Source organism: Glandiceps talaboti, chromosome 14 (genome assembly GCF_964340395.1).
Source record: "Glandiceps talaboti chromosome 14, keGlaTala1.1, whole genome shotgun sequence".
NCBI classification, from domain to species: domain Eukaryota; kingdom Metazoa; phylum Hemichordata; class Enteropneusta; family Spengelidae; genus Glandiceps; species Glandiceps talaboti.
This window is the reverse complement of record NC_135562.1, coordinates 21,834,282-21,845,391: the sequence shown is the minus strand read 5'-3', so window position 1 is coordinate 21,845,391 and position 11,110 is coordinate 21,834,282. Positions and strand designations below refer to the sequence as shown.

Genomic DNA, 11,110 nt, shown 5'->3' with positions numbered 1-11,110 from the left:
TCATTCCACAGACGAGGCGCAGCAGAAGAAAACGATCTTCCTCCATAAGATTCCAGCTTGTACTTAGGTACATATAGGAGATGTTTATTTGTTGATCGCAGTGTTCTCGTAGCTGTTTTCCAGTGAAGAAGGTCTGATAAATATCTTGGAGCGAGTCCATTGAGGGACTTGTATGTCATGAGCAAAAGTTTGAACTTTATTCTGTCCTGAACTGGTAGCCAGTGTAGTTCACAGACGTAAATGACGTCAGCATAATAAATGATAATAAATAATAAATTTATTGCCAGAAATTAAAGGTTTACGAAACACTCTAATCTTATCTACCAATGTACAAATATATCAAAATTAACAAGTCAAATGTTCCATAAAATAGAACAATGTAGAGGATTACATACAAAGCTCTATACATGTATATGACATCAACACATGAGTAAGTGACGTCAGCATATATGTATATGACATCAACACATGAGTAAGTGACGTCAGTATATATGTATATGACATCAACACATGAGTAAGTGACGTCAGTATATATGTATATGACATCAACACATGAGGAAGTGACGTCAGTATATATGTATATGACATTTAACACAATGAAAAATCAAATGTAATCAACTTGCCCCCTTACAATAAAACATAATACTTCGTATTTCACAAATTAGTAACATGCTTATTTCAGTTTAAAACACATGAAAAAGTATTAATCCTGTATATAAATAAGCCATCAATAAAGCATACTTATAAGACTTTTCAATACTTTATAGTTATAGATATTACCCAATCTATTGTAGGCCCTACTTTTAATACTGTCACACAATCAACTGTAAGCCCTACTTTTAATACTATCACCCAATCTATTGTAAACCCTACTTTTAATACTATCACCCAATCTACTGTAAGCCCTACTTTAATACTATCACCCAATCTACTGTAGGCCCTACTTTTAATACGTTCACCCAATCTATTGTAAGCCCTACTTTTAATACTATCACCCAATCTACTGTAAGCCCTACTTTAAATACTATCACCCAATCTACTGTAGGCCCTACTTTTAATACTGTCACCCAATCTACTGTAAGCCCTACTTTTAATACTATCACCCAATCTACTGTAAGCCCTACTTTTAATACTATCACCCAATCTATTTTAAGCCCTACTTTTAATACTATCACCCAATTTACTGTAAGCTCTACTTTTAATACTGTCACCCAATCTACTGTAAGCTCTACTTTTAATACTATCACCCAATCTACTGTAAGTCCTACTTTTAATACTATCACCCAATCTACTGTAAGCCCTACTTTTAATACTATCACCCAATCTACTGTAAGCCCTACTTTTAATACTATCACCCAATCTACTGTAAGCTCTACTTTTAATACTATCACCCATTCTATTGTAAGCCCTACTTTTAATACTATCACCCAATCTACTGTAAGCTCTACTTTTAATACTATCACCCAATCTACTGTAAGCCCTACTTTTAATACTGTCACCCAATCTATTGTAAGCTCTACTTTTAATACTATCACCCATTCTACTGTAGGCCCTACTTTTAATACTGTCACCCAATCTACTGTAAGCCCTACTTTTAATACTATCACCCAATCTACTGTAAGCCCTACTTTTAATACTATCACCCAATCTACTGTAAGCCCTACTTTTAATACTATCACCCAATCTACTGTAAGCCCTACTTTTAATACTATCACCCAATCTATTGTAAGCTCTACTTTTAATAATATCACCCAATCTACTGTAAGCTCTACTTTTAATACCATCACACAATCTATTGTAAGCCCTACTTTTAATACTATCACCCAATCTACTATAAGCCCTACTTTTAATACCATCACCAAATCTACTGTAAGCCCTACTTTTAATACTATCACCCAATCTACTGTAAACTCTACTTTTAATACTATCACCCAATCTATTGTAAGCCCTACTTTTAATACTATCACCCAATCTACTGTAAGCCCTACTTTTAATACTATCACCCAATCTACTGTAAGCTCTACTTTTAATACCATCACCCAATCTACTGTAAGCCCTACTTTTAATACTATCACCCAATCTACTATAAGCCCTACTTTTAATACTATCACACAATCTACTGTAAGCCCTACTTTTAATACCATCACCCAATCTACTGTAAGCCCTACTTTTAATACCATCACCCAATCTACTGTAAACTCTACTTTTAATACTATCACCCAATCTACTGTAAGCCCTACTTTTAATACCATCACCCAATCTACTGTAAACTCTACTTTTAATACCATCACCCAATCTACTGTAAGCCCTACTTTTAATACTATCACCCAATCTACTGTAAGCTCTACTTTTAATACCATCACACAATCTATTGTAAGCCCTACTTTTAATACTATCACCCAATCTACTATAAGCCCTACTTTTAATACTATCACCCAATCTACTGTAAGCCCTACTTTTAATACTATCATCCAATCTATTGTAAGCCCTACTTTTAATACTATCACCCAATCTACTATAAGCCCTACTTTTAATACTGTCACCCGCTCTACTGTAAGCCCTACTTTTAATACTATCACCCAATCTACTGTAAGCCCTACTTTTAATACTATCACCCAATCTACTGTAAGCCCTACTTTTAATACTGTCACCCAATCTATTGTAAGCCCTACTTTTAATACTATCACCCAATCTACTGAAAGCTCTACTTTTAATACTATCACCCAATCTACTGTAAGCCCTACTTTTAATACTATCACCCAATCTACTGTAAGCCCTACTTTTAATACTATCACCCAATCTATTGTAAGCCCTACTTTAATACTATCACCCAATCTACTGTAAGCCCTACTTTTAATACTATCACCCAATCTACTGTAAGCCCTACTTTTAATACTATCACCCAATCTACTGTAAGCCCTACTTTTAATACTGTCACCCAATCTACTGTAAGCCCTACTTTTAATACTATCACCCAATCTACTGTAAGCCCTACTTTTAATACTATCACCCAATCTACTGTAAGCCCTACTTTTAATACTATCACCCAATCTACTGTAAGCCCTACTTTTAATACTATCCCCCAATCTACTGTAAGCCCTACTTTTAATACTATCACCCAATCTACTGTAAGTCCTACTTTTAATATTGTCACCCAATCTATTGTAAGCCCTACTTTTAATACTATCACCCAATCTACTGTAAGCCCTACTTTTAATACTATCACCCAATCTACTGTAAGCTCTACTTTTAATACTATCACCCAATCTACTGTAAGCCCTACTTTTAATACTGTCACCCAATCTACTGTAAGCCCTACTTTTAATACTATCACCCAATCTACTGTAAGCCCTACTTTTAATACTATCACCCAATCTACTGTAAGCCCTACTTTTAATACTATCACCCAATCTACTGTAAGCCCTACTTTTAATACTATCACCCAATCTACTGTAAGCTCTACTTTTAATACTATCACCCAATCTACTGTAAGCCCTACTTTTAATACTGTCACCCAATCTACTGTAAGCCCTACTTTTAATACTATCACCCAATCTACTGTAAGCCCTACTTTTAATACTATCACCCAATCTACTGTAAGCCCTACTTTTAATAATATCACCCAATCTACTGTAAGTTCTACTTTTAATACTATCACCCAATCTACTGTAAGCCCTACTTTTAATACTATCACCCAATCTACTGTAAGCCCTACTTTTAATACTATCACCCAATCTACTGTAAGTTCTACTTTTAATACTATCACCCAATCTACTGTAAGTTCTACTTTTAATACTGTCACCCAATCTACTGTAAGCCCTACTTTTAATAATATCACCCAATCTACTGTAAGCTCTACTTTTAATAATATCACCCAATCTACTGTAAGCCCTACTTTTAATACTATCACCCAATCTACTGTAAGCCCTACTTTTAATACTATCACCCAATCTACTGTAAGCCCTACTTTTAATACTATCACCCAATCTACTGTAAGCCCTACTTTTAATACTATCACCCAATCTACTGTCAGCCCTACTTTTAATACTATCACCCAATCTACTGTAAGCCCTACTTTTAATACTATCACCCAATCTATTGTAAGCCCTACTTTTAATACTGTCACCCAATCTACTGTAAGCCCTACTTTTAATACTATCACCCAATCTACTGTAAGCCCTACTTTTAATACTATCACCCAATCTATTGTAAGCCCTACTTTTAATACTATCACCCAATCTACTGTAGGCCCTACTTTTAATACTGTCACCCAATCTACTGTAAGCTCTACTTTTAATACTATCACCCATTCTACTGTAGGCCCTACTTTTAATACTATCACCCAATCTACTGTAAGCCCTACTTTTAATACTGTCACCCAAGCTACTGTAAGCCCTACTTTTAATACTATCACCCAATCTACTGTAAGCTCTACTTTTAATACTATCACCCAATCTACTATAAGCTCTACTTTTAATACTATCACCCAATCTACTGTAAGCCCTACTTTTAATACTATCACCCAATCTACTGTAAGCCCTACTTTTAATACTATCACCCAATCTACTGTAAGCCCTACTTTTAATACTATCACCCAATCTACTGTCAGACCTACTTTTAATACTATCACCCAATCTTCTGTAAGCCCTACTTTTAATACTATCACCCAATCTACTGTAAGCCCTACTTTTAATACTATCACCCAATCTACTGTAAGCTCTACTTTTAATACTATCACCCAATCTACTGTAAACTCTACTTTTAATACTATCACCCATTCTACTGTAAGCCCTACTTTTAATACTATCACCCAATCTACTGTAAGCCCTACTTTTAATACTATCACCCAATCTACTGTAAGCCCTACTTTTAATACTGTCACCCAATCTATTGTAAGCCCTACTTTTAATACTATCACCCAATCTACTGTAAGCCCTACTTTTAATACTATCACCCAATCTACTGTAAGCCCTACTTTTAATACTGTCACCAAATCTACTGTAAGCCCTACTTTTAATACTGTCACCCAATCTACTGTAAGCCCTACTTTTAATACTATCACCCAATCTACTGTAAGCCCTACTTTTAATACCATCACCCAATCTACTGTAAGCCCTACTTTTAATACTATCACCCAATCTACTGTAGGCCCTACTTTTAATACCATCACCCAATCTACTATAAGCCCTACTTTTAATACTATCACCCAATCTACTGTAGGCCCTACTTTTAATACTATCACCCAATCTACTGTAAGCCCTGCTCTTAATAATGCTGTCATCCAAAGATTTTTAGGCAATAAACGCTTAAATCTAGTATAACAAGTCAATGTTCTATTGAACGTCATATCCCAAATAACATCGGTTGCATTGATATTTATGAGATGTATTATAATCCATTTTCACTCTGATACTCAATTTCAGATCACTGTACCAGCTGATCAAGAAAGAACATACTGGTGTCAAATCTTTAAAATGCCAGATGAATATAATACAAAGCATCACGTGGTTAAGGTAAAAAAAAAGGATATACCTACAGAGTATTACAGATCATATATCACCAATCTTGGATAGTGATTGGTTAAAAGATTTGCCCATATACAGGGTACTTTTTCCCGGTTATCTTTGTAACCTACTTTCAAAACAATAACCAAGGTGTACCAGTTAGAATTCAGTGTTTTCATACAAAAGATCATTGTTGTTGTTTTTGAGGTAACGGACACAGACCATCATAATATCGAAGTAAACTTGTCAACCAGTTCACTCACTAACTGATTGTCTAACTAACCAAGGACCTATTAACTAAACGTTTACAACCAGTTTACTGACTCACTAACTCACAGAATGACTAACTAACCAACAAACTAAATTAATTGAACTTATCAGCTGGTTTACTCACTAACTGATTGTCTAACCAACGAGCTAAATTAATTAATTGAACTTATCAATCGGTTTACTCACTAACTCACAGATTGACTACCTAACCAACCGACTAAAATAATTTAACGTATCAACCGGTTTAATCTCTCACTAAATGATTGACTAAATAACCAAGTAACTAAATGACTGACTAACTAACCAAGTAACTAACCAATTGACTGAATGATTGACTAATTAACCAGTTAACTAAATGATTGACTAACTTACCAAGTAACTAAATGATTGACTAACTAACCAAGTAACTAACCAATTGACTGAATGATTGACTAACTAACCAGTTAACTAAATGATTGACTAACTTACCAATTAACTAAATGACTAACTAACTAACCAACCAAGTAACTAAATGTTTGATTAACTAACCAATTGACGAACGAACTAGCTGATCTATGGATCGTAGACTAATGATCTTATCCTAAAAAACGATCTACTGACTACCGAACTAATTAAATGAGTTTTTTATTTTTTTTTTTCATCCCATATTGTAGTACACACCAATAATTAGTGAAGGAAATGAAGGCGTAGTTTCTCAAATGTTCATATTAATTTGTAGTGGTGAATTTGACGATTCGTACGTTGGCTTTGGCTACCAATGCTACTCCTCTGACAAACCAGACAATGCCAGCAGTTGTACTGTCCAGATAAGTTCATGGACCGCAGGATCATCGGTAGGAACTTAATTACATATCAATGTCGTCAAGTGTAACAAATTGGATTCTACAATTTGTGTATTTTAGGGACGAGATCAATAGTTCAATATAGGATAACAAAATGAATTACTTTAGTTCTCATCCTACAAAAACAAGTTTACTCTTAGCTAATATGTTTTGTACCTCTTTCTAAATAGATATCAAATTGACAATTGCCACTATTTTCCTTTAAATGCACGACTAAAATAAAATAAAGTGTCAACAAAAGACCTGTATTTTCCTTACACACTGGCTTTGTATTCATATCACTACATACCATTACATTCGGACGTGACTGTGCTGTACTCTGAAACAATTTTCAATTTTGGCCAATTCTGAGGCCTAACCATAGGGAGCTCGTCTTCCAACAGTGAATACGTAGCAAAAATGATGCATAGCGGAGTCGATCCGCACGACGCATAGCAGAGTCGATCATATCCTTGCACCGAGGGCATATAACCCAATATCAAGGCAATAATATATATCATTTCGTCATAGGGATTTTACTTCCCATTGGAGGCCGGATATTCATTATTCGACTATGCAAATGGCGATGCACGCTATCTGCTGTTGGGGACAGTACTTGACCATGGTTGGAACTCAAGTAAGTGTTTTGTAAACTTAGCAAGGTCAAAAATGTGAATAAACCATGGTTTAAACTCTAGTATACGTTTTGTTAATGAATTTAAAAAAGATAACACACCATGGTTTGTACTACATTTGTATAGTGAGTATATTTCAATAGCCACGTACGCAATGCGTTATAGGACACCTGGGCTTTGTTATAATTAATGTATTTGAGCATTCATTCATAAGATATTGCTTAATTATGCAAGTGTATATGATGACAACATAAAATATATAGACTAATTTCACAACATAACATAAACACAATATATATATATATATATATATATATATATATATATATATATATATATATATATATATATATATATATATATATATATATATAAGTATATAGGTATGTAGGTAAATTCTGATTCTAGGCTATGTTAGACAGACTCTGAAATCAGACCGCAGTCCATGTAATGCGTTGAGTGAGTGTTGATGTCTTCGGTAGTTTGTTGAGAGTCAATATCATACTGATATGGTAATTCTTTATCAAGTCGTCACTAAAAGGACTGAACACTTGATGGTGAAACCACAGACTGTGGTAGACTTTTCCCAAGTATTAACACTTCTATGCCCAAAAGAGTATATACGTAATGTCCAGTCTAGTTTACAATTGTGTCCTCAGTATAGTCTGATTTTACAACATTATGTTATCTATGGTCAGAACATACATAGCACAGTCTGATTTACAACATTATGTTATCTATGGTCAGAAAATACATAGCACAGTCTGATTTACAACATTATGTTATCTCTGGTCCAGAACATACATAGCACAGTCTGATTTACAACATTATGTTATCTATGGTCAGAAAATACATAGCACAGGCTGATTTACAACATTATGTTATCTCTGGTCAGAACATACATAGCACAGTCTGATTTACAACATTATGTTATCTATGGTCAGAACATACACAGCACAGTCTGATTTACAACATTATGTTATCTATGGTCAGAACATACATAGCACAGTCTGATTTACAACATTATGTTATCTATGGTCAGAACATACATAGCACAGTCAGTGATCATTTAATGCTTCAGGGAGTAATTCTATAAGTCTTCCGCCGTGATTTAATATCCAAGAACTGTCGATAATTTGTTGCAGGTATAACCGATGCTTCTGGAATACAGCTACACTTTACGTCACAATTAAGAGAGTATGATGCTAGTATAATGGAAGTCGGTAGCCACATTGATGACACTTTTCTCATACCCCCAGGTGTCAGAAAGTTCGAAACTAAAGGCTATTGCTCCGTTGACTGTACATTAGACGTAAGTATTATCTTCTCTAGCACGTACCCTACCCCAACGCACAATCAATCAAATGTGTAGTGTTTACACTATTGCTACATCTAAAGGTTGTGCTTGTAATATGGCTAAGAAATATATTTAATCAGGACACCAAGGTGCAAAACGTGGCTTAAAAAAGTTACCTTACATAGTTTGAAGAACCATTTTTGACATCATATTTGGTTGGAGTAACTCTGGGCCATCAACAAACTGATGTTGCACCTCTTGATTCTCTTGCGCCAAGTCACAGAAGGCAGTTTCTATGGTAACGGTTACATTATTTCGAAAGATGCTAAACATTAAGAAAACGCCATATCTAGGGCTCCAGAAGTGCTATAATCATAATCAAACTGTGTCTATATATATATATATGTTTAGGGGGACGGGCAACTCATTGATCATATGAACTTTCCGATCAAAAATGAAGGTCATAGTCAAAATTCAAATATATCTTATATTTTTTATAGTTTTATTAAAACACTTTGTAAAACCGAGTTACGCCAGCTTTAGCATGTTGCCAATCTTAACCTGAGTCGGTTCACACAAATTTAGGCAACAAATCATCGGGAACAAATCAAGGGAACTCAGTTGGGGAGCAGTACACGATGCTAAATTTGTCTGCGACATCGGATTGAAAAACGTTAACGTAACGAATTCGGTTGGAGAAACTGACGGCAGCTGACATTTTCAGTCCAATTGTAAGGTTTAATGTGCAATATTTTATCATTCCATGTATTATATAACTAATTGTTTCTGATAATGTAAATCATTCCATGTATTATATAACTAACTGTTTCTGATAATGTAAATCATTCCATGTATTATATAACTAATTGTTTCTGATAATGTAAATCATTCCATGTATTATATAACTAACTGTTTCTGATAATGTAAATCATTCCATGTATTATATAACTAATTGTTTCTGATAATGTAAATCATTCCATGTATTATATAACTAACTGTTTCTGATAACGTAAATCATTCCATGTATTATATAACTAACTGTTTCTGATAACGTAAATCATTCCATGTATTATATAACTAATTGTTTCTGATAATGTAAATCATTCCATGTATTATATAACTAACTGTTTCTGATAACGTAAATCATTCCATGTATTATATAACTAACTGTTTCTGATAATGTAAATCATTCCATGTATTATATAACTAACTGTTTCTGATAATGTAAATCATTCCATGTATTATATAACTAATTGTTTCTGATAATGTAAATCATTCCATGTATTATATAACTAACTGTTTCTGATAATGTAAATCATTCCATGTATTATAATAACTAATTGTTTCTGATAATGTAAATCATTCCATGTATTATATAACTAATTGTTTCTGATAATGTAAATCATTCCATGTATTATATAACTAACTGTTTCTGATAATGTAAATCATTCCATGTATTATATAACTAATTGTTTCTGATAATGTAAATCATTCCATGTATTATATAACTAACTGTTTCTGATAATGTAAATCATTCCATGTATTATATAACTAATTGTTTCTGATAACGTAAATCATTCCATGTATTATATAACTAACTGTTTCTGATAATGTAAATCATTCCATGTATTATATAACTAATTGTTTCTGATAATGTAAATCATTCCATGTATTATATAACTAATTGTTTCTGATAATGTAAATCATTCCATGTATTATATAACTAATTGTTTCTGATAATGTAAATCATTCCATGTATTATATAACTAACTGTTTCTGATAACGTAAATCATTCCATGTATTATATAACTAATTGTTTCTGATAATGTAAATCATTCCATGTATTATATAACTAATTGTTTCTGATAATGTAAATCATTCCATGTATTATATAACTAACTGTTTCTGATAACGTAAATCATTCCATGTATTATATAACTAATTGTTTCTGATAATGTAAATCATTCCATGTATTATATAACTAATTGTTTCTGATAATGTAAATCATTCCATGTATTATATAACTAATTGTTTCTGATAATGTAAATCATTCCATGTATTATATAACTAATTGTTTCTGATAATGTAAATCATTCCATGTATTATATAACTAATTGTTTCTGATAATGTAAATCATTCCATGTATTATATAACTAACTGTTTCTGATAATGTAAATCATTCCATGTATTATAATAACTAACTGTTTCTGATAACGTAAATCATTCCATGTATTATATAACTAACTGTTTCTGATAATGTAAATCATTCCATGTATTATATAACTAACTGTTTCTGATAACGTAAATCATTCCATGTATTATAATAACTAACTGTTTCTGATAATGTAAATCATTCCATGTATTATATAACTAATTGTTTCTGATAACGTAAATCATTCCATGTATTATATAACTAATTGTTTCTGATAATGTAAATCATTCCATGTATTATATAACTAATTGTTTCTGATAATGTAAATCATTCCATGTATTATAATAACTAACTGTTTCTGATAACGTAAATCATTCCATGTATTATAATAACTAATTGTTTCTGATAACGTAAATCATTCCATGTATTAT

At 32.7% G+C, this 11,110-nt stretch overlaps 1 protein-coding gene across 1 annotated transcript in view; it reads left to right on the top strand.

Annotated features, from left to right (window-relative positions):
* LOC144445418 (DBH-like monooxygenase protein 1) overlaps positions 1 to 11,110 on the top strand; it is a 46,934-nt gene that overhangs the window by 6,592 nt on the left and 29,232 nt on the right. The window contains exons 4-7 of the mRNA XM_078134958.1: positions 5,424 to 5,513; positions 6,428 to 6,607; positions 7,127 to 7,232; positions 8,376 to 8,542. Of these exons, the coding sequence (XP_077991084.1) occupies positions 5,424 to 5,513; positions 6,428 to 6,607; positions 7,127 to 7,232; positions 8,376 to 8,542 (543 nt within the window). The remainder of the gene's footprint in view (positions 1 to 5,423; positions 5,514 to 6,427; positions 6,608 to 7,126; positions 7,233 to 8,375; positions 8,543 to 11,110) is intronic.